Source organism: Vidua macroura, chromosome 3, assembly GCF_024509145.1.
Source record: "Vidua macroura isolate BioBank_ID:100142 chromosome 3, ASM2450914v1, whole genome shotgun sequence".
Lineage (NCBI taxonomy): Eukaryota > Metazoa > Chordata > Aves > Passeriformes > Viduidae > Vidua > Vidua macroura.
The window spans coordinates 90,884,145-90,909,787 of NC_071573.1; the positions used below are offsets into that span (position 1 = coordinate 90,884,145).

General features: G+C 39.8%; 1 protein-coding gene across 1 annotated transcript in view; it reads right to left on the bottom strand.

Moving 5' to 3' along the window:
- HCRTR2 (hypocretin receptor 2) overlaps nt 1–23,501 on the bottom strand; it is a 31,999-nt gene extending 8,498 nt beyond the window's left edge. The window contains 6 exon segments of the mRNA XM_053974251.1: nt 610–725; nt 7,885–8,128; nt 9,582–9,760; nt 22,961–23,148; nt 23,351–23,420; nt 23,423–23,501. Coding sequence (XP_053830226.1) covers nt 610–725; nt 7,885–8,128; nt 9,582–9,760; nt 22,961–23,148; nt 23,351–23,420; nt 23,423–23,501 — 876 coding nt within the window.
- Nucleotides 23,502–25,643: the final 2,142 nt, after the last annotated feature.

The window sequence follows — 25,643 nt, forward strand, 5'->3', positions numbered from 1 at the left end:
ATTCTTGGGTTTTTTTCCCTGTATTTTTTTATTTGAATCTTAGAGAAAAAAGATGTTCACATTAGAAATTGTGTCAATTATTTGCCATTAATTCACATCAAATGTTATTGGTAGCAGCCAGCTTCACATCAGGCAATTCCAGTCTTCCAGTACTGATAGTTGGATCTTCTAGTTTACATTTTGTTCAGATTGGACCTGCCATCAACCTGAGTAAGAAAAATAAAAATAAAACTAACAAAATGAGAAGGTCAATCTTAAATTTTGACTGCTACAAGAGATTTTAGCAGCATAAATAAGGTCACCTAAGGTATTTTGGTAAGCATTTCAGATACAGTGAGGGAGATTTTTCTTCTACCTATAATCAATTTTTCAGCTGCCTTTTGCTTTCTTTCTCTCTAAGAGAAAGCCCTTCACAGACACGAGAAAGCGGTTTACTTTCTGCCTGCCTTCATTTTTCAATACATCTCAATGCCTATCCAAGGTGGCTGCATGGATGGAAAAATCAAAGTCCTAAGTGACAAAATGGAGTTTGTAAAGGAAGAGGCTGTACATGGGAATCTGCACAAAGTTGCAAGAGCAAGTAAACAGAGCCAGTGCTAAGTGACTTACCTGGCGACACCACAGCTTTCGGAATATTTGCAAATAGGCCAACACCATAAGACACAGTGGGGCCATGTACGTCACCAGAAAAAAGCATGTGTGATACATTTTGGGATAAACCTCAGCTGGAAAGAGAATTCAAATAGGAAAGGTGCGTTTAAATATATGTACATTTCAAAATCACCTTAAGAAAAATTATTCATATAGATATGCATATTTTTCAACATAACAGAAAGATGTATCAAATAATATTATGGTCAAGATTGGTTTTTTAATCACTTCTAGATACATTCTGTTAGAAACATGCTTTTTATCCCAAGGAACTCCTATATCACATTACTGATTTCTTATATTATTACTTTACATATGGAGTCTTAAGAAGTTTTACTTTTTGTTAAAACAGTGATGGATTAATTTTGTTATCTAAAAATGAAATGTTATCTATAAGTGAAAAATTTTGCTATCTAAAAAAAGGTAATTAATCGGCCAACCTACCTCATCCTTGACATACTGAAAGGTTGTGTAAGTGTCATTAGTTTTAATTCTGCAAAGGCTACTATGTAGCCCTGAGTAAACTGCACAATCCCTCACCTACAAAGACTGCAACTGCAAACTACAGGGCACAGGACAATGATGGGAGGAGAGACAGACATTTCATAAATTACTCGTTGGTGGCAGAGTATATCTGATAAAGATGCAGTAATTAATTAGTATGATTAAATTTTAAAAACAGAATCAATACATTCAAGTGCTTTAAACCTAGGAAATCTCCAAGATGGTTTTAAACTCAGATTTAACAATAATGAGTTTGGTAGTGTTATGTCTAATTTCCCATGTATCTCTTTTCAAAAGACAATTTATGAATGTTATTTGCTTAGAGAAAACAGAAGTGCTGTTGAGTGTATTGAGTTTTAAGTCTGCTGCATCTTAAGTTCCATCAGTAATTTATACCAGAATGTGCAGTGCCTGAAAGCTTGTCTTCTATTTTGTAACATTAATTGTAATGTGCTCTTACCAGTTGTTGGTACTAATTACAACTTAACATCTGTGGATGGCCTCAGAAACGGAACTAACATTTTGGGCAGTAACAACACATAGCAGAAGAGAAACTGCACCCCATGAACAGTTAAATTGCAAGGTCATCCTAAGCATTGCACCTTGGATAAAGAAGGAAATTTTATGTTAATTTCCAGAATTTCCAAATGTTTCAGGATGATCAGATGTGCAAGATCTGATTGCTTTTTTAATTAAAAAAAAATTAAAAAAGAAAAAAGGTGAAAAAAAATAAAAGAGAAAAAAAAAAAGAGTTGCATGAGATCAAAACTTTGGTGCATCAAAATTATTTTCTGCCTTTTAAAGTGACTGAGACTGTGGACCCTATTAAAGAAGAGCATGCCAGGAGAATTTCAGAGCTTGTTCAGACAAAGATATACAAAGACTTGCCCCACAACTCTCACAGCAGGGAGGAGAACACCATAATGTAAATTCCAGGCTCACTCTCAAATGCAGACTCAAGTAATCTCACGCTTGCCATAGGACCTGAAAGTGCCTGCTGGTACACCCAGAAAACCTTCAGTATCAAGGAGATGGAAACCTGCTACAGCAAAATCCAGCCAGTGTTCATTCCCAGTAAAGGTAATAGAGATGCTGCCACTGACATTTGATAGCTTTGATAGGTCAGGGTTCAAAAAATTCAGAGTAGTATTTGACTTCTTACTTGCTCTAAGAGCCTGTAGCAAACCAGCTTACCAGCTCCTAACTAGCAGCTGCAGCTACTAACTCTTGTCAATGTCCCTGGGGGAGACAGACCATTTGGGGCAGGTTTTTTATAATTGGCATTAACCTGAGATTATATGTTGATCGATGATCTCAAAGTTGCTTTTGCATTCCAGAAAATGCAGCCTCACGGCAGTCCTGCTATCCAGGGAAGGATTGACATACATGCTTCACAGGTGGAGAGATTAAGGAGAAACTGGAGTAACGTGACTTACTGGGATCACAGGAGGTCAGAATTGAAAGTACATTCTTTCTGCTCAGGAGGAGGTGCCACCTGCCTCATCAATGCTCTGCCAGCAGCCGGGCCCCTTTCAGGTAGAAGGACGGTACATATTTAAAAGGCCATCTGGAGTTTATGACTTCCAATTTAGCATTCCAAGTAAAGGAAAACATTAAATGAGCCTAGCTATCTACAAAGAACTGAGGACCAGGTTGGAGGAAGATCCTAACACTTGCCTTTGAAGTTTAGCCACCTGGAAAGTGCCAGCTGCTAAACATCAAAGAAAACCTGTCCCTCCTCCACCCAGGGCAAAGCCCCTTGCAGAACTTTTCCCTAAGAAACATGACTCTGTTTAGCTTCTCAAGCCAAAGAAAAGCTTTAAAGCTGTTTGACAGTCACAGCAGCAAGAAGGAGGAGGGCTGGCTAAGGATACTATTCATTTATCAAGTGAGTTCCAGGCTCCTTGAATACAAGCATCAATCAGTTTGTGGTCCTGCCTGACTGGGATGGCTGAAACTCTTACTGCCAAGCAGAAGAGGAGAAAAGTGTCCTTGCCTTCTGTGGTCACATATTGGACTTCAGGACAGGGGGAGATTTTTCTTAGCTGGAGTAACCACCTCTTTAAGAATAAAACAATGACTTTCATGTCTCTGGCTGCTAGTCTATTGAAAAGAGAGAATAAAACATAAACAGGTGGTCATAGGGGCTGGACTGGATTCAGATGAGCATTCATACACTGTAATTACCCCACCCGATAAAGGATCAGTACATTAAAACAAGCTTTCATTTGTCTACTGTAGTGGTTATTAAACACATCTTGAATTTTTCTAAAGCTCCCCTCTCCACATGGTCTTCCAGTCCCAGCCTGAAATTGGTAGATTGAAACTATGGCTTCTGGATTTTTGCCAGAATTTTACTATATTTGTGTAAAAACATATATGCATACATGTATACATATGCATACGTAATCAAATTGAAATAAACACTCAAAATGTTTTGATATGAAATAGTCTCTTTAGCCATAGTGCTTAACAAAATTAGTACCCCTGACAGTTTCCTTAAGAACAGGGAAAAACAAGACTATCAAGTTTGTTGAGCATCAGTAGAGTTCCCAGGTTCCCTACTCTCAGGAAGATACCTATGAGGTTCTGGAGTTACCAACATAGAGGAGCAATGCAACTAAAAGAGTATATTTTCCAAATAAAGCTTAATAATTAAGGATGTTAGAGAATGGGTGCCCATAGCCCAATAAAATCAACCACATAATGCAGTGCTTCCAAGCTAAGTTCCTATGTCAGAGTACTTAGGGTTAGCTAATACTAAAATTACATCTTGAAACCTAATATATTGTGCTTGAGTTATCAACTTACAATAACACCCAGCCTAATTTTAATATTAGAAATATTCTGACTTCCTTCTACATTAAAATATCCCACGAGTTTTTAATTAAATTCTGAACACTTTGATAAACAGGATGTATAAAGCTTCTTGTAGTACTGAAATTTCCAGCTATTTGTTTTCCAGAATTAAGACAATGTGGTTTTGTACTATTGTATGAATAGTCTAAGAGGAAAAGGAACACAAAGTCTTCCCTTTGTTTCCATTCAGCCATGCAGTTTTGGGAAAGAATTATCTCCATATTCTTTTTATCATTTGCAAAGGACTTGGCTAATGCACTTTGGCTAACACTCTCTTCTTGAACAGCTCTAAGACAATGTACTTAGCTGACTTGGACACATGGTGAACTCATTTTAATATACATTTCTTTTATTTTGGCACTTTATCATCAAATTCAGTACAGCAATTACAGACTATTATAGAGCTGTGGCCAACTCTGGCTCCTTAAGTGAGCCTGCATAGGTCACATGTTGGATCCTTCTGCATTCCCAAATAAAATATTGTTATTAGACAGTACTCAAGATGAAAAACCCTCAGCCTAGAATTGGCAATGAATTTTACATTCAGGAATGCCAGAAGCAATTATAAAGAAATTGAGCCCTGTTTTAGGCTGAACTATTGCTCCATTTGCAGTCACTGGCAGCTTTCCAACAGCATGCTCAAATCTCATTAGGCAGGGTGGCGACTGTTTGTTCACCATTGAGGAGCTCAAGTGTCACAGTACTGATCAGAACTTCCCTCCAGACACTCATCAGACCTTTATGGTCTCCAGCAGCTGGTCCTACATCTGTGTAGGGTACAGTGTTGTCTCCTGCTTTGGCATCTCTGACATCTTCCTGGACACGACTTCCAGTTACTCTTCCATAGCACCTCATGCTTCAATGGCCCTGGGGTCCCAGAATTACAACAGATTTCCAAAACACTTTGGAAAGTGTTACTAAACATCCTCTTTTTGCAGTCCCAGTCTTTAACATTCACAGTTTAACATCCTCAGAACATATGGTGTACATGATATTCTGCAAAGATTTTATCAGATGAACTGTAATTTTAGACAGCATTAATTGTATACAGTTCTAAACAAAGCAATAAACACCCAAAATACAATCTCTTTCTCGAAATTGAGGACTTTCTCAGGGTGTCTTGAGTGTATGCAATGTCTACATCTCCACTTTCTCTTTGCAAATATAGGTTATTTGTAGCAGCATTGATTTCTTTCTCCTTCAATATTCTCCTAGACAGCTCTTTCTTTAACCCTCTATATTTGTATAGTCAAAAGAGGCAAAACAAAATCCAACAAAAATATAGCTATTTTCTTTAAAAATACTAGATGTTTCTTCTTCCAGCTTTAAGGCTCACCACTCTTTTCAAATCAATGCCTTACCCTTTTCTTTTGTTCTTCTTTTTCGGGGCCTTTGTGATTTCAAGCCCTATTTTTCAGTAGGAAAACTACATGTTCTATGCTTTGAACTAGCTCAGAGTCCTTAGACACTTTCAACAGAATGGAAATTATTTTTTAATTACACTATATTCTGTATAGTCTGAAAGGGATGTATATGTATATGTGTAATCCTCATTGATAAAATACAATTAACTCTACTTTTACTGGGCAATTCCATGATTTTGAGAAATCTGCTTGTAATTTAATGCATATAAAGATTCTTCCTTCAAGTTACTATGATGAGCTATTATTAGAACATGGAGATTTTTTTTAAGGATATCTGAAATGCATCAGCAGACTGGTGCAATGATGGTGTTTTGCCATTAGAAGAATTATTCATGAAAAAGGCAGCAAGATAAAAATAGGATTCTTATCTTTCAGTGGAGTGAAAACTTTCCCATTTCAGAAAACTTTTTAATATAAAATTATTCTTTTCATGCTCAATATAAATAATAATTTTAAGAAATTGGAGTGTTTGTTCTCCCTTTCTGAAGCCAGACACAAAAAAAATTGATTCTATACACGAGTACTTGCCTTTATTATAATCCCGTTTATCTCTCCAAACATCCAAGTGAAGGCTCACATCATAACCTGAAGACCAGTAGACTTAAATTTAAACAAATACACTCCATAGGAGTAGAGTCTTGCAAGCACATGGTAGTTTGGGTTGGTTGTTTCTTGCTGGGGTTTTTTTTGTATAGTGGGTGCCTCACCTCAGGCTGCAACTACTTCAGCACAACTGAACAAGATGCACTCTTTAAAATAGTTCTAAACCTACTACAGACTCTGTAGCTCAAAAGCAACACTTTCCCATTGGGAATCAAAAAGTGGCCAATGCAGATCTGGAAATTCTGAGATTACATTCCCTGATGAAATGCTCTCTTGACTTCCTAATTAATTAAGCACATCATTTCCTAGGCTGAGATTAAAAGAATCTTTGCTGCAGAGTTAACCCTGAAGTGATAAAGGCATGAATAATTAAGTTCTGCGCCAAAATGAGTGGACAAAAATTGTACTTGGAATGAATGCTGTGAAAGAAAATAGTCACATAACTACTGCAGTATCCTGCAGCAGAAAGGGATACAAAATTTTTCACAGATGAAGGAAGATCACTAGAAGAGCAGATTTGCCCTCTCCAATGTTAAGCACAATACAGCTTAACAGAGACTTCCTCTCAGCTACAAACTTAGAGCACACCTTTGTCAGCAATGAGTACCAGCGAGCTAGTGGCCACCTCTGCCCGCTTGCCTTGTCCCAGAAGACTAACAGGGATGAAGGAGATAAAGAACAGGGAATGTGATACCCAGTGTCTTCTCATGAATCCTCTGGTGCCTCTGTGAAAGCCGTTAGCAGGAAAGGAGCTTCCAGAATAGCACATGGAAGAGCCCTTAGCAGTTAAGGCTGTTTAAGCTAATTTATCATGATAATTAAGCACAGGTGAGCCAGTTGTATTTTATCACAATTGTTCACAGGACTGGACTCTTCTTCTACAGAGACAGCTCTAGGAGAATATCTGATTGTGTTTCAGCCGGACTCAAGGCTATTAAACAGGCACCTTTTAGTTATATGTTTTGGCAAACTTGGCTTTATTTTCCTGTGTGTGAATAATGGTATTACTGATGGCCATTATATCCAGTGTCAGAGTCACAGCATGTAACTCATGCACTCTGTTAGCATTGGAGGTGTGCCAAGGCCCACCAGAGTCGAGCCCTAACCATCTGAGTGGGCGGCTCACACCACTTGCTGTGAACGAAGACAAAATAGAAGTAGTTACTCCCTGGCAATCCTTACAGCTTCCTACAGCTTCAGTCAGACACAGAACACGTTAGATTCAAAGTTAATCTGGAAAGGCAGGGTTACACTTCTTGTATAGATTAATTTGTAACCGATTACTTTCACGAAGTTATTTAAATTATTTTGTCCATGACAAATTTCAAATTTTAAATTAACTCACTACCCTATATTGATGACATCTCTGTAAATGACACATAATTTGCATTGAACTCCCAGGAGATACCTATAAACACTAGTCAAATGCCAGCAATTAGCAAAATATCAGGTAAACAGAAAACTGTTCTTGCAGAGTTACTTCTTAAGGCTAAGTACTGAAGTCTTTGTAAACCTTCAATGTACATCAGTCACAGAATTATATAAGCATAAGCATTGAAGGGTGGGAACATTTCTACTCTGTGGGAAGCATTAACATGGTCAAGACACTAGTCAGCCTCATTCATTTAAACTTCATTTAAAATGTACTTTAAGGCTCAACAACACAAAAGAAATCCACAGAAATGTCACAAAATTTGAAAAAATTATAGCTCTAGGAAAGCTTACATAATCAAGAATATTTTGTGTTATGTTTATACAACTTGACTTCATATTAACATCTCCTGATATTTTGATTACTTTATAGCAGTACAAACCCAGCTTGTATGGTCAGTGACAGACTCACCTCCCCAGTGCTCATCACACACTGTGAACAAGGTGGTTTTATTGGCTAATCCTGGGAACACACTGCTGCACTCCATAACAATAGCCTGAGGAATCATTATGATGCAGGACACAATCCAGATAATTATAATGCTGTTCCTTGCTCGCTTGGCTGTGCTTTTAAACATCAAAGGGTGACAAATTGCATACCATCGATCCAAAGCAATGCAGCTGAGTGTTAGGACAGACACAGAGACTGAAACTGTCTAAAGAAAAAGGAATATTATGTAAATGTAAATGTAGGGCTTTTTCACACAGTTTCAAAAATTATTTATTGTACTTTTCCCCCAGAGTTTTAAAAATTATTTATATTTTCAACATAGTTAGTTCTTTATCTGCAGTTGTTAAATAGACTCCCCCCAAAAAAGACTCCTTTTAAAATATCTTCTTACAGAATTAAAACAGATATCCTTATCTGCTGTACTCCTACTAGAATCCACAAGACAATTCACACATTAAGATGCTAACTAAACAGAATAGGTGTTGCAAAATCAAATTTTGAAATAGAAAATGTAATCAACTGGGAATGTATAAAACTTTATCTGATAAAAAGCTTTTAAACATTAGACAGTGAATTTTATATTTTTTTCTTTGTAGAAAAAATTATTTGTTGGTTTCTATGTTATATTAGCATACCAGAGCCAACATTTTGCTTTTTATTTTTACAAGAACAATGAAACTCAGCATCTCATGAAAAAGTCCTTGACAACAATCAGCTTAAGGTGAACTAAGACATTTTACCTTTTATTCAGTAAAGGAAATAACCTATCACTTTAGTTTTATTGTTTCAATTTGTATGCTTGGTGATCACTCACTCTTCAGATTTTCTTTCACTAGAACGGAGGTTTTGAAAAAAAAACAAAAGTTTTGATTTTGATTGTATCAAGTAGAGCTCATAGCTGCTGGAGACCTTTGCCTTTGACAATGTGGTTCTTTGGCCATAGCGGTATCTTCTGCAAATCTAAATCGTGCTGGAGGCACAGAGCTGATGATCTGCATACACTGTGAATACTGCTTAATTCTTCTGAATTTTAATGACTACAAAGCCAAGCACTTGTCATTCTAGTTTACCCAGTCAGTTCATCCATACACCTATTCTTAGAAAAGGTATTTATCAATAATTTTGATGCAAATGATTTCAAAACTAGTTAAGCCCATGGTTAAATGAGAAGCAATTATTGCTTAAGGCAGACAATCTGATCAAGTCCCAGTGAACCTGGATACTTTGACACAAATTCAGTAAACATAAAAAAAGCCCATACTGCCTTCAGAAGTTGGATTCTCTGTCCTGGACACTTGTGTAGCTGTTCAGATCCATACAGAGAGAATATTAATGACTTTATTTCTATTTACAGATATTTTAATTGCTTTACATCCCTTCTGAATCATTAAAAAAAAATCACAAAAAGTAAAGAGCATCAGAAAAATGTCCCAAAAGATGTATTGCCAAAGTCCAACAATCAGATGGATGAAAACCAGTCTTTATTATCCATAATCATATTCCAAGTGGAACAGTCTTTTAGGCCTCAGCATGTACTCTGAGATACCTACTAGGTATCAGGTATGGACTTCCATTGGATTAGAAGTATTAGGAAGATGCTATTGTCATTTCTGGTTTTCATAACATGGGTAATGTGTACACAAACAGAAAAATAATACCTGTAAGTAGGGAATGACTTTACAGAGGGTCTGCCCAAAGAACCATGTTTCTGTGATGTCCACAACTAAAGTTGCTGGAAGACAAGTAATTGTGACCAGAATGTCAGCCAGAGAAAGATTCACTATGAAATAGTTGGTAACGGTCCGCATGTGATGATTCTTCCACACTGCAAGGCAAACTGAATTTGGAAAGACAAGTTAGTGAGATGGAAATGACTTAGGAAATGCTTTAAGAGGAAAACATTTGGCTTTGTGGAATTAAGGAAATGTTTGTGTCCTTTGTTCAACACAGAATATCTGAATATGCAGTTCAGTGCAAGAACCATGTGTTTTCTTTTACAGTGGAAACAAGAGGGTACATGTAGACAGATTCTTGATACACAAAGAATACCTTTCCACAGACTGCAGTGTGGGAAATAATACAATATATAAAGCATCTTACTTCTCTGGTAGTTAATCTTCACTAACTGCTCATACAACTTTCTTCATTTCTCTTTAAAGCCGTTGGCTCTAGTCTACAGCAATACACATCTATACCTGTAATAGTTTATTTCTTTTCTTGTGATAGCATGATGCTTAAATCAAATTACTACAACACAGAAGCTTGCAAGCTGTACAAATATAATTTTATAAAATGTTTTGCTGGATTTAATATATCTATTGCATCTGCAGAGAATCTGTAACAATTTTCTGGGTAACTGTGATTTTAATTAAGTTAATAAAAGTAATTTTTACTGTATTAACTGTTACATTTTTGATGACGATCAAAAGCAGCACATAGCAGGCACTTTATAAGATGTAACTTTAAACCTTGTTTTGTATATTTTATGTCACTCTTTTTCAAACTGAAAGACTTTTAGAAATGAGGCAAATCAATCTACACTAAATTCATAAGCTGCTGAATTAAAAATACCATAATTAAGTGTAAGAAAATAGCAGAAAAGTAATTTTTAAAATAATTTTGGAAGTCAAACCCTGACTGGTGCAATCAAAAGCTTTTGAATTATTTAGATTTTTAAATTCATTCACCCAAAGATCTTTAAAAACTGATGCACAACATTTTCCAAAACCACAATACTTTTTCTAAGACAAGAATGCAATTCACTGTACATCAAAGGATCTTCCCTGCAAACAATTATCCATCCATCATGCACATCTAGATGAAGATTCAAAGTCTCCTAATCTGTCAGGATATAGCACAATGCTTAATTTAGATATACTAAACAGATCAGAGAATGTTAAAAAATTGAGCTAAAAAGGTCCTCAAGATGTTGCCCAAATCTGAAATGGAATCTGCCAGAGTTAAGCCACTCTCCTATAGTCATTAAACTTGCTAAAATAGCTGGGGAAAAAAAATACACATACTTTAAGGCACATAAGCTTTTGAGATCAGATGCTTCTTTAGATCCTGAGAAGGATGACGTGCCTGAAAGCTTCTGTCTATCTTCCAGCTATATCAGTTGATCTCATAAAATATATCACTTCACTCCACAAATCTTGTCTTATGTCTCTAGTGCAACAGAACTACAGCAAGATTACACCTAAGCAACTGTTGTCAAGTTTACATTTGAAAATGTGTTATATTTGAAGATACCACACATCTCTTAAATGTGTTGCACAGTTAAATTATCTTCCCTACAAAAAAAAAATTCTGCTCATCTCTAATCTACTTTTATTTTGCTGCTATTTATATACATTTTTTTTTTTTCTGCAGATAGGCAGGAAGTTTTTTTTCCTGGCAATGTTTCACATATGTAAGGATTTTTGTTATATATTTCCTCAGAACTTCAGAGTTCTTTATCTTTTACTCTCAGTCATTTCAAGAACTTCTGCAACCATCCTTGTTGCTGCTCTCTGGACACTTTCAGACAGAATTGAACCTTCCTGGTGAGAGTGCAGTGACCAAAACTGGCAGAATATGCTTTCAAGCTCTTACCAGTGCAGTGGCAGGAGCTGAGATTGCAGTACTTCTTTATGAGGGCTATGTTTAGACACTTAGACTAGGACACAGAGAAAGGGAGATGCTAGGTGGCCTTTAGTTTCTCTAAGACCAGGTGATTTTATTAACTACCTTAAGATATAGGCTTCCAAGGTTCATCTAAAACCTCTGTTGTGATGCAACATATGCTCTTCATATATTTTAATGTGTTGCAGAGATAGCTCTGGATTCTGTAGCTTGTATAATTTTAATTTTTGCTAAAGATGTATCATCCTGTCATAAATGCAAATGAAAACCTCTCTACAAAGATCTTCATTGTTCGTGCACTGGTTTTGAAAAGAACACAATATAAATTTCTTCTGTTTTCTTCCTGAATACAGAATTTCAAGTTTTCTTAGTTTTGGCCTCAGACACCTAAAAGGCAAGGCTTATAAATTAAAGGCTTAAAGGAAACATCATATTGATTGTATTTTCTTCCCATTTGGAAGATTTACAGTACCTACCAAAGTAATTATTTCTACAGCATTGCATGATAATTACAACATAACAAATCAGAGCTTTATCACTGTCACTTGTGCATGGGTTACCACAGTTACAGTCTGATAGTACAGAGGCAGCACCTAACAGGGAAGTAATACATAATACAGTAATCCCCCCTGGAATGTTGTTTGAAGTTGGTAATGCAATGCTGGGGGAAAAAAAAATGCAAAAACCATTTCACTTTCGATAATTTTAATATTTAACTCTAAAAATTTGAAGATCTGGACATTTACTTATGGCTGGTTCTTTGTCTTAAGTGCAATTCATATTGAGAGTATGGTCCTGTCTTTTACTTGGGCAAAAGTTGATATTAAGTGGCAATGTTTTTCTGTACTTCTTATTCTTTTTATCAACAGGCAAAAATTAAATAAAAAGTTGCTTAAAAGTTCAGAGTTTGGCTACTTTTTTCTCATATTATGGTTTCAACAGTCCTGTGTTCTACCCAGTTCAGACAAGTACATCATTTACAGCCATGGATGTTAATGCCTAAAGGTGCAAGGTTTAAGCAGATATGTTTGGTCTTTGACCAGGCCTATTCCCATTCCTGTGCTGGTCTATGTGAAAAAGACCTGAACATAAACATTATTTCTGGTAAAATAAATCCATTAAATTGACAAATATGAGGTCAATCTCACTGACAGCCAGTTGTATCAGAAATCAATTCATAGCATTCTGCATGTTGAGTTCAAGACTGTATGAGCAAATGAAACCTTGTGATACCCCAGAGATCTAAGAATTACTACCATTTTCATCTCTGACACAAAGAAAGTGAAGTGCAGAACAGAAGTCATTAAAGGCCCTATAGTAAATCAGACACTGGATGAGAAACTTGGACTCCTAATTCCCTGCCATGTACTAAACCTTCCAGATCCCACTGGCTTAACATAGATGGAATTCAGACGAACTTCAGTATTTGCTGTTCCTCAGAGTAACATAAAAGACCATGCCTCTTGTTACTCAGGGTGTAGCAGTGTTCAGGAAAGCCAAGGTACAGAAACTACCCCTGAATTCCACTGAATTCTAATCTGTGGGGATAGGCACCTGGAAGGTGAAAAAGCCCAATAGCTAGCAAGCATAGAAATGCAAGATAATTTGTTACTTTGTATTTCTCTGCTAATGCTTGTGCTATTTCACATAGCACAAGAGCACCTTAATCAGCTTTAAGTTTACATAAATATTTACATATTACCATAATAATTAAATATCTCAGAAACTCATTCCATGAATGTATTGGGAAAAAAAAAAAAAAGAGAGAGAGAGAGAGAACTTATGAAAAAAAGCCTCTAAAGAGGGAGTAATTTAAAACCAAGTCAGCTTTCTCTTCCCTTATTGCCCTCTGCTGTTTGCAGCACTGTTTTCAACCGGCCTCAAGCATTGGTAATGTTTTCTTTCAGTGCAAGGCTAAAAAGCTGTGAAGATCTGCTATGAGTTATTTGAATAGGACAGATGATAAAAAGTCATAAATAAGTCCTATATGACATAAAGTTAGTTGAATACCTTCCTTCCAGACTCACTCTTTCTGAGTTTACTACAGTCCAAGGTTACTCAGTAGTCTTGGACAATAGCTTCATTGATAGTGTTTTAGCAGCTCATCAAGAAAGATTCTCTAATCTGTGCTCAAAACCTGCTATTTTATAGGCATGAAAAATAGTTTGACTATGCCACTGAATATTGTGCAGCTAGTTAAGTGTCAGAACAAAAGAATTTCATATACTCTTCACTTGCACTCCTTTAATTACATATTTTCATCTCAGACAGTTTTACAGAGAGGCACTGAGCTCACACAGAAACACTCAAGTAACGTGCTAGGGAAAGTTCGTTCCATAGAGGTGAAATGCCATCTGCCTACCCAAACAGAAATAGCAGAGAGCTGTGAGTTTCCACTTATCTCAAAGAACAGAAGAAAGGATATGAAAGGTAGTAAAGATTCTCAGTTGGGAGTGTATTTTACCAAAAAGCACTTCAAAATCATAAAATAGGAGATGAGGCCAGCAGCAGCCTTCCCAAAAAGCTTGGGAGATACTACAGTGTTAACAGGGTTCCTGTTTAGTTGGAGCACAGGAAAGTGGCCCAAACTAAGCTCTTTAGACCTCCATCAAAAAATCTGTGAAATAGAAAAATAATTTAATAAAACTTCAATTTAGCATTATGTGTAAAGCTTTTATGCAGCCTTTGATGTTCCTAACCATAAATGGGACTGAGAAAGAAAGTGGGGAAAATGGTGTTAACACAGACACTGAAGAAAAGAGGATTAGAAAGGAGAGAAATGTAAAAAAGCAGTTATGAAACACGCTTCTGCTGTGCATGATTTTCCCTACTGCTAATGGAACCTAATTACCTGTCCAATGTATTGTATTATTTTCCATATTTTTGCTTTTATTTTACAAAACCACTCAGAGTTAGAGCTATTCCTGCAAGTGCAAACAGGCAGGCCAGGTTTCACAAGGAACAGCTGTTTTTCTAATGGCTGTTAGACTGCCCAAGATACTTCATCTCACCGGGGACACGTTCCTTTACTTTTTTCAGACTTCAGCAGAGCTTTAAAAAGCGAAGCACTTGTTGTTCCCACCTCTTCCACATAGTGTCAGTAAAGGCTCAGAAACCAGCTGAAATCGCCCGGCTGAAAGCGTCTGGAAAAATTTGTGGAGGCTCTCCATAAGCCAGGACAGTTCTGTGATAACGAAGCTTTTTTCTGGAGCCATCCTCCAAACACTGATGATGTCCCGCTCTCCAGAAAACGTCTCACAGGAAAGTCCCAACAAGGACAAAAAAAAAAAAGGTTAAAATCAGAGTTAAATTTTAAGATGGATTGAAGTTAAAAATCCATCAAGAAAGCCTTCACATCATATTCCTGAAGAAAAAAACCTTCTCTAGTATGACAATGTAGTGAGATTGGTATTTTTCACGTACAAATTTAGTCCCTGTGGTTTAGTGTCCTGAGGCATTTTAATTAGAGGCTGTAATGGTGTTTAATCAATTAGCACAGCTCATTGCATCTCAAGCTGAAAATGAAAACAATAAAAAGGCTCCATCTGGTATAAAGTGCAGCTGCTTGCCTCCTGGAAGATTTATGCTGTCTTGAGCATATTAAACACTGTGCTGCAGTCCTTCCACTGGTGGACTCCTGGGTTAGCTGTCAATTTGTTTTCTACATGTCAACCCTAAATCATGTCCCTTACACTCTAGAAGTCTTGTCATCCTCTTATTCAATGGGTCATCTTTCAGTGCAACTTCCTGACCAAAATAGAAATGTAATTTCCATAACCAGCAATAACTGACATTTTCATATATAAAGGAATGACCTTATCTCTTATCTAGGTTTGATGAATAATAAATCCCAGACGGAAGTAAACAAAGAATTATCATCTTTCATTCTAAACAACAATGATTTTATTTTGCTTTGGTAATTCAGTCTCACAACTGTTCGACTGAAATATCATAATATAGTCATCTAGAAGTCATTTGGTACCCCCCCCACCCCCAATTATTTTCTCCTCACAATTAATTGGTTCTCCATATGGAATTCTTCCTCTTGTTCTCTTTTGGTGATATTACCTGCTGCAAATCAAGATCTGAGTGGTGGGGTGTCAAGCAACACAAGGTTGAAAGGAAAGCTAAGTAGATATGCTACCAAAGGGAATTCTGGAGAGCTAGGTCCCTGTGAAAACACTGAATGTATACTGCTGGAAGGAAAAATGCTGTCATTAAAACTACCTTCATTATGAATGATTCCTGATTAAGGATTCTTCTGCTTTGACTTAATAGTCTAAAAATTAGGTGCTTAAGATTAAGCTTATTTAAGGAAGGCTTCTTGTGAGTCTTTCAATAATTTCATTGATGATCTTGATTAAGGGGAAAGTAGCACTTTAAATTGCAGAGGATATTTAATTAGGGGTTTTTGAAACCAGCAATGAGAACAAAAGATCTAAAACAAAGCAATATCTTCTGTGAATAGGGAGCTATCTAATCCTTAGGCTGTCCATCTCTTACCCACTATGAAGCTCTAAACTCACACATTATTTCATTTTTACATAACTAATCTTATCTGAAAGAAAGGAGACCGACATTACCACCAGGCTTACATTGAAAAGTAATAGAAAGAATGACACAAAGAAAAGAAAATACACTGTTTTATACAATGTTTATTATAAAGGCAATACTGAAAAAAAAATCCTCTGTCTGGTAACAATGCCTGGCAGATAAGAACTGTCCTTGAATACACGATGTGATAGCTAAAAAGACAGACAATACTCTGAGCAAAGGAATGACATAGCCTATCAGTGAGGCAATAGCTCCTCATCAACAGGAAACACCAAATGTGTTCAAACATGTGTGAAGGAATCGTTAGAACCACAACAAAAGGAGCAGGTGGCTAGGTCATGCTCCCTGTGTATCACATATAAACAAGTGTGCATGTGTAGGTTCCATCACACAGGAAAAATACCAAAACTGAAAAAAACGTAGTTGAATAACACAGAACACATGAAATCCCAAAGTAATTTGTTGAACATCAGCTTCACTGGAATGTACTAATGGGGAACTGTCACCTACAAAAGACAGTGAGCATCTACATAAATAAAAAAACACAGATAACAGCAACTAGTTTGCTTGAAGCAATATGTTTTCTGAGGTTTTCTACCTACCACGTGTTCTATTGTACCAAAGAGTTAAGAGTTGTGGGTTTTGGGTTACTCATTTGCTCCAGCACATTTCTACATCTTAAAAACTGGATTATCAAGGCATTAGAGAAGAAAACAAGAACTTAATTCAGTGTACTGGAAGCTTATTTCTATGGATCACAACTGGGAGTAATAGCACAACCATCTAATTGGCACTGGAATAATTTTCTAACTCGGCCACATTACGTAATCTTAGGTATTCAACAATCTAATGGAAATTGAAGTTATTAGCAGAGGATCAACTATGCTATAAAAACAGACTGTCCAAAATACCTGGTTTGGTCATCTCTGGAGGAAGCAAAAGGTTCTATCACAGAGCTTTCCTAATCTAACTGTATGGATTAAGACAGACAGATTGGTTTAAAATATCCACCCTCCATCCCTCAAATCATTACCAGTATTAACTGGTAAACCCAGTAATCTCTGCAGAGCTGGCTATAATGATTGACTAGACGTTTAATAATAATAATTGATATTATTACAAATAAAGGCTACAAACTCTTTATCCACACTTCCTATTACAGGTGGAAGAGTCAGAAATTTTGATGTCATACTGTATATGACATTATGACAAAAAGATTTCACACTTCACTGATGCAATTTAAAGCTGCATGACATTAAAATGAAGGTGTGTTTCATAGCTGAAATGCTGTGCAACTTTGAAAAAATATGCTTCAAAAGGCATCCATCAGTCACTGCAACATGAGTTGCACTAGGAGAAACCTTTCCATGTCCATGTCTGTTTCTATTGGAGATGTAAGACATAGTGCCTTATCTGCAGGACATACAAAGAAAATACAATTCACTATGCTAGTGACATGTTCCAGCAAATATCTTGCCTATTATACAACTTCTGAATCTGTATCACAGATCCTTATTGTCAATATAATATTCCACAAACTGGCTAAAATCCTTGCAGTCTTACTGTGCTAAGAACCAGGAGAAAGAGCACAGTTCTGTCAGAGCTGAGTGCACCCCCAGGTTCTGCAACCTCTGCCCCTGTCTAGGAGCTGGCTGTCCATGCTGGAGGCCAGCTCTGGTATGGGGCAGCATGTAAGCTGTGACCAAGCTTCGGGGAACAGAGTTTTTGGAGTTTTGGAGTACTCTTTTGGGAGTCAGCCTTTTGCCCTAGAGCTGCATTTAAGTTCAGGCTCTCACACTAAGCTGAGGCAAAGACCAGGTTGCAAGTATGGTTTTGCCTTGCTGAATTTGATTGCAAAACTCATCCACTGACTTTTTTTTTTCTGGCTTAACCTCAGACCTGTTTCATCACAATAGATTTGTCTGGTGATTGCTGGGAGGTGACAGAAACCTGGTAAACATCCTCAGACCTACCCAGCTCTCAGGCACTGTGGGACTGTGTTGGTGAGTACACTGCCCTGTCAGTCTTGCTGCTGCCTTCAGCTCCTGGCACCCCTTCCCCTGGGGAACAGTCCATTATAGTTCTTTTCTGACACATTCCACTTGTGAGACAGAAAGTAAGTCAGCTGCTTATGTCCAAGAAAACAAAGAAGGTTTCTCTTGACATGCAACACAAAAAATAAAATATGCTTTATAAACAAAAAAAAATCCCAAACCCTTCAATTTTTTTTGTTTTGAAAGATGGTGAGTAATCCCTATATTATGCAAATAACAATGATATCAGTTGATACTCAAACTCTTCTATAAATTGAGCTCCTACTTTCTCTGTCTTAGGTAGAAAAAAAATATATACATATTGTTTCATTTATGTGCTGTCTTCTTAACAGTGATAAAGCCATTCTAGTTACTCATCCAACAGATAAAGGTGACTCTTATGCTGGTATTATAAAGTCCTTTCAATGCCAGGTTCCCCAAGGAATCTGAAAAAAATGAAATGTAATAATTTAAAATGTAATTAAATGAAATATGCCTCATCTACAGCAACAAAATGGGATTCATGAAGATCATTTAAGAGAATACATGACTCATCCAATTCTACCAACATAGGCATGTATGCCTAGACCTCAGTATTCACTGGATATCTTTAAAATTACAACAGAGCAGCATTTGAGAGAGTTGCCTATTCATAGGCATTGAGCAGGACTCTGGTATGAGAGCCGTACACTGATTTTTTTCTGCTCTAGCCCTAGAAAAATCAAATGGAGACTGTTGAACTCTATGAGTCAGACTATGAACTCTTGGAAGAAAGGAGTATAGTTGGGTCCTTACAGATCTCAGCAAAACTAGCAGTTACTGTAAAATAGATAATAAATAATACATCTATCCAGAGAAGGGTAAATCTCTTACAATCTCTTTCTAAGTTGGAATGAAAAACAAATATCACCAAACTGTGTGAGTAAATAAAGTTTCTGAGACTTCTCACTGATATACTGCATGGTCTCTTACCCTTGGAAGCCAGCAGTGTTGAGGACTTTCAAGCTGGGCACTGGCAGCCTGTATGTGCTAAAGATTGCAGCTCCTGCCAGCTCTGAGAAGGCCTGCCAAGAGCCCAGCAGCCCAGCTGGTGGGATGCCAGAAGGTTGCTTGCTTTGCCTTCAGTCTTTGATCAAACCAAGTAATTTCTGCTGCACATTTTCATTTTGATGAATGCATGTTCCCTGAGAGAAACCATTTCATTAGAAAACTCCTGACCCACATGAATGAATAACTTCAACAAGGGTCACTTGCATTCGTCATATGTATAAACAGAGTTAAAGATATGTAGTTGTACATTACCTTTCAACCCCTTGTAGTCTTACTCCAGTAAGACTTCAGTACTAGCAGTACTCCAGTAACTACTTCAACTGATCAGTCTGGAATGGTATCAGTAACCAGAGACCTCCAGACATCCTAAAAATACCTTTTCTTCTTTAATTATCTAGTTTCCTATTTTCAAGCAATGTTTTTAACGACATGTTTTCAAATAAAGAAGAAAAAGGTCTTTACAGTCAACATCTATTCTACATTAAGAAGTTCTATGTTTTGCACTAGATGTGCAAAGAAATTGCAAGAGTTTCATTGCTCTGCAGTAGTGAAGAAAATTTTTGGTCTTACTTGCAAAACAGAAAATCCTTACCCTCCACTTGTTCTGCTTCTAGTGATAAATAGTGACCAAGTGAAGTAGAAAATAGGATAACTCATCATACTGATATTGCCATCTAGATTTCAGATTCCCTTAATGTTCATGTAAATATGTCATAAAATAATCTTAAAATCTGTTTCTTTTCCTTGACTTACACTGAAATACCTGGTGAGCAGCCAAGCCAGGCATACAAGAAAATCATTGACATGAAGCACTGTGTTCAATACTGAAATCTGCATTCAAATACAGAGACTTGCTCGTGTTTTTCACTTTAGCTGGTTTGTGCCGCAGCTCGGATACTTTGTGTCAACTCTCCTAATTAAATTGAAAGCTAAATAGCAATGCAGATCTTGTTATGTGCTATTATTAGTGGAATTCCTGCTGAATTCAACTAATAATAGCATATAACTCAAGAACCCAATAGATGTCAATCAAAGTTCAAGCTTCTGATTCTACCCTTGGTTGTTAATTAACTGTCAGAATGCTTCAATTCAGTTTGTTACTAATATCTAAGGGATGTGCTATGCCTTCCACTTGCACAGATACAATTTCTGGGACGCTCCTTATCATATGTGAGTGCACAAACCAAAATAAGAGGCAGAAATGTAATTTTCAGCACCCCACATGGAACGGGAGGGTTTCCCCCAGTTGCTTAAGTGTTATTTGAACAGGATGTGTTAAAAATAGAACCAAAGCATTGACTCCCCATGCCAGGAATTCTGCAACACTGGGCAAATATAAGCAAAGGAACTCAATGCATCATTAAGGATGATACTATAAAGCATTAGTAGTCACTAAAACACTCTTTAGAAGCACTCCTGCTCTTCTTTGAGAAGGTCCATGACTAAATCCCAGATTAAGCTTGAATATGGATTTTTCAAGAAGCAGAAATCAGTTTCTCAGACATATCAACATGTGCACTGTCCTATATCAGATTTCACTGGTAGTAAAAAAGATCCTCAAAAATGTCTTTGTAAAGAGCATTAGACCACATCCATTTCTCTCCTCAGAACCACATGGGCCTGCAATCAGTGCAGTGTGAGCTTTCTTGAATAAAGATGAGACAGTATTCAGCTCCCAAGCACCTGCAGACACCACAAACAATTCATCCAAGAACAGAACCAGCAATATGGAGCAAACAGCTTGAGGAGGATCATAGAATCATTTAGGTTGGAAAAGACCTTTAAGATCATTGAGTCCAGCTGTAAAGCTGAATGATCTATTGTAGGATTTACTGTGATTTAGAAGAGTGGATAGAAAGGTGTTCAGCTACTCTCTGTCCATTTTAAGACAGAGATTTGATATCACGTACTACAACTCGGAGAGATTTCAGAGGACAAAAGGTGGACATTCCATCCAGTAAATGATGGAATTCAGGTGGGTGCAGAGCCAGATGCCAGTTTCCATCCCAAGCAAAGAGTTAATGTGCTCCAAATGCAAGGAAAGAACAGCTAAACATCCACAGTGGAATAATCTCTATTTGTGGGTGCACAGAGAGGAAAGTTTTTCTCCTCGTGGCTTCAGAGGGGAAAAGTGTAAACAGGGCAAAAGCTCCTATAGCTGAAGATCTGACCTTGAATTCTTACAGGTGAGAGGACAGCTTGTCTACAGTATCAGTGGAGGATAATAGGCAAGCACAGGTGGTTCTCCTAAAATAGTCTTTGCTCAAAATCATGAAAAAGGACAGCTTTTATCCTAGTTTAAAATAAAGCCTCTTTGCAAGGGCTGTTATCTTTACAGTGTTGATCAAGCTGGCTGCCGAGCAATGGACAGAGCAGATGCGCTCACAGGCACTTAGGGCAACGCTACAGAATTACTAAGAAAAAAACCACCATCATCAATCCGTTGAAATTTTAAAAAATGCCTCTAAAATATTGCCTTTGGCTGCAGTCTCATTTGCATCTCACTTCGGGAAACCTGTAGAGTTTGCAGTGACAGCCCTGACATGCACAATTCCTTCTGAAAAACATGAATGAAAGACCCGTATGGCGGGGCGGGGCCCAGCGCGCTCCGTTCACGGCAGTATCACGGGGATGGACACAGGGAATGCCAATGGCCGTGACCGCAGCCCAGGGGTTCCTCCTGGCGGAGCCGGCTCCCGGCACCGCGTCCATTCATAAACGCAGAGCTGCTGAGGAGCAGCGCCTGCTCCGCTGCCCCTGCCACCCGCAGCCCGGGAGGGGGCCCGGCCGCCCCGGGCGGGTGTGTGCACACGCGTGGCCACCTTCCTCACTGCCTGTTCCCCTGCCGTGGGCGGCAGCGGGCTCGGGGGAGCGAAAAGGAGAGACGAGGAGCGAAGAGGAGCGGTGGGGGGCAGCGGGCGGGCTGCTGACGGCCAGACCCCTCTGGCCCGCCGCCCCAGCCCACCCGTGCCCTCCCTCCCTCCCTCCCTCCCTTCACTATCCTCAGCTATCCATCTCACTCCAGCGCCCCTACTGCTCGCTTCGAGGCGGCCGCGGAGCAGCGCCGCCGCCCCCGCCGCCTCCTTCAAGGATGAATGGAAGCGGGAGGAGGCGGGCTCCAGGAGAGGCGCCGCCCCGCCTCGTTCCCTCAATGAGCGGCCGGGAGGGGCCGCCTCGCCCCCGCCCCACGTCCCCGCTCCGCTCCGCTCCGCTCCGCTCCGACCGCGGGGGACGGAGCGCGGCCGCTGCGCCGCCGGGGAAGGCGCCGCACGTTCCGCGCCCGCCGGCAGCTGAGGGGACCCCGCCCGCTGCCGTCACGGGCCGGGCGCCGTCCCGGTGCCCACGTCCCGCGCCCCCGTTTCTGTCCCGGAGAATCACCCCGCGCTCGATATGCCCAGCGCCGGGCCGGGGCTGCGCGAGCGGGGAGCAGCATCCTCCGGAGCGGGCTGAGAGGCGGAGCCGCCGCCGTGCCGGGAGGGTTCAGCACCTCGGCCCGGGGGACAGGGGCGGGAGCCGGCCGGCAGCCGCGGCCGTGCGCTCCGCCGCCCCGCTCCCCGTGCCCGGCCCTGGACGCCAGCGGCCGCCTCCGCAGCCCCTCGCCCGCCTAGGGGGAGCGCTTTTTATGGCCCTTTCCGCGCAGCCCGAACTTTCCCCTTCGGCTGGGGACTGCCGCCTTTCCAGCGGGGTGTGCCAAACCCACCCCGGTTTCCAGCCATCCTCCGTGCAAAACCCATCTCGGGAAGGGAGAACGGGAAGTTTTGGGGAGCTCGACTCACCCAAGACGTTCCCAACGAGAGCCACAATGAATACGACGATGTAGCCGGCGATCAGCGCCCATTCATATTCCTTGGGATGCAAATACTCCTTCCAGAGATATCGCAGGAACTCCTCATCATCGTAGTCGGAGGAAGGGGTTAAAAGAGCCTCCCGCGTTTCATTTAGTTCCGACCCACTCGTCCAATTCCTGTACGGAGGGGAACCCTCCTCCGGTTGAATCCCGGACATCCCTAGTGGTTGTTCCGGAGGCTGGGAAAAAAAACAACAACCAACAAACCCAAACCCAGACCCTCTCAGAGCATCCGAGCTTTCTCCCGCCCGTCCATCGAGGCTTGTGGTTGCCAGTGCGAAAAGCGGGGTGTGGGGAGAAAAATGACGCGGGAACTTACGGGAACCAATGCGGGAACAGGCTGGGGATCCGCGTCGGTCCCCAACCCGCCCTGACGAGCCTTTTCCCGACCGGGCAAGGGGTGCAGCCTCCACGGGGGAGGCTTCACCCCCTGCACTACCGTGGAAAAGGCTGGTCAGGGTAGGTTGCATGCCTCAGGTGCTGGAGTGCACCCGCCCCGGCTGGAAAAGTCACGTCCGTTTCAGACGATGTCGATTTTTGTTCCCCAAAACATGCACACGCACCCTCACACACCCCCGCATCTCTGCATGCCTCCCCCGCTCTTCCTCCCCCCCGTTTCAGCTCATTCTCAGCTCCTCATCCCTCCGCGACCCTACTTCCAGTTTGCCTGTCCCTGTTCTGACTCTGCTTCTCATCGGTTTCTCACACAAGCACTTCCCTTTAGACCTTTCTACATTAGATTCCAGATATATTCAAGATATTTGTAAATTAAAGGCTGTGGAAGGCTGCGGAGGGAGGAAGCACAGGCTTAAAGGAGCCATTAAAAAACAGTGGCTAAATGAGGATGCCTCATTTCTGTGCTGCTTTGAAAGTTACACTAAAACAGGAACACTGTGGGTTTCCCAACACTAGTGGGAAAATCTCTAAGAGAGCTGAGCAGATAAATGGGAGGTTTCAGTGGATTTGAAGATTGTGAGACCTCACTGTAGCTTGAGTTTAGCATACATTCACTGCGCTGAGGATGTTTCAACATCCAGCTTGGGATCTCGATACAGCAACTACCCCTCAGCTATTCTGAAGCGGGCTCAGCTGGCAGAAAGCAGTTCAAGAGAACCCAGAAGTGCTAGTTAAACAGCATTTCCTGGCTTCTGGTCATTACTTCTTGAAATATTTTCATACTTTGCCAAGTGTACAGTCTCTGAAGGAGAAGGGATAGGTCTGAACTTGTCCCTGCTTGACTGATAAAATCCCCTCTTATTCAGGCAATCTGATCACTTCATATCTGAATAATTTAATGAGTCTGATAAAAGCGCCATTTCTATTGGGACATGGCACAACTAGCTCAGTTAAGCATTTCAGTGCAGGGTCTGCACCTCCATAGAAATGGAGGAAGTGTTTTGATGCCACTCTACTTCCAACACAAGCATAATAGAGAGGCAGATATTCATTCATTAACACCGTGCATAGAGTGCTTAGCTCTAGACAGTACTTTAGGCTACCCAATTGTTTTTTAGCAGTGTGCAGCCTTCTCTACTGCCTTCAAAGTTCAATGCAGCATACCTACACCTGGAATACCTCCTCCTATTTCTATAGACCTACTTACCTTGCTTTAGTTCCTTGTTAAACAAAGAAAAAATTTCTTTCTTATTCCACAGGGAACTTGAGTGAACCTTTTAGTCTAAATATGTTACAGAGTGAAATATACTCAGATATACAGGAAGGATCAGCATCTGTCTTACATAAATTAGAAGGGTAGGGTTTGAAAACACCATAAACAAAGATTAGATACTCTGCAGCTAATGAAAACACCTAAGGTTATATTAGTTGAGGAGTGCGAAGAATATTGAGAAGTGATTTAAACTCTCGTGACAGTGTGGAACCCTATTTAAGGAGCTTGTCATGGTCTTTGCTAGTGGTGAAGAGATTTAGAGAATGACCATTTGGTAATCAATAACAGACTCACAATCACACTCATGGTCCAGCTTGTTTCCTCTGCTAAAATGTTTGTAATTCTACTATTTGCTTCCAAGTTGCACAAAAAAAAAAATCTTGTAATGTCTTTTTTGACATAAAGTTTCTTCTTCTGACACCAGTAGTGACTCCACCTGCAGTGCTGCATGCAGCTCTGAGGTCCCCAGCACAGGAAGGACATCGACCCTTTGGAGTTAGTCTAGAGGGCCATCAAGGTGATCAGAGGGATGAAGCACCTCTCCTACCAGGAAAGGTTAAAAGAACTGGGATTGCTCAGGCTGGAAAAGAGGTGGTTTAAGGGTGACTTAATTGTAGCTTCCCAGTAACTGAAGAGAAAGATGGAGAGGGACTTTTTACAAAAGTAAGAAGTGATAAGACAAGGTAAGGGATGGATTTAACCTGAAAGAGAATAAGTTTATATGAGCCATCAGGAAGAAGTTGTTTACTGTGAAGGTAGTGAGGAACCAAAACAGGCTGCCCAGAGAAGTTGTGGATATCCCATGCCTGGAAGTCTTCAAGGCCAGGTTGGATGGAGCTTTAAGCAACCTTGTCTGCTGGAAAGTTCCTTGCCTATAGTAGAGGGGTTGGGACTAGATGATCTTCAAGGTCTTCCATACCAACCCAAGCCATTCTATGATTCC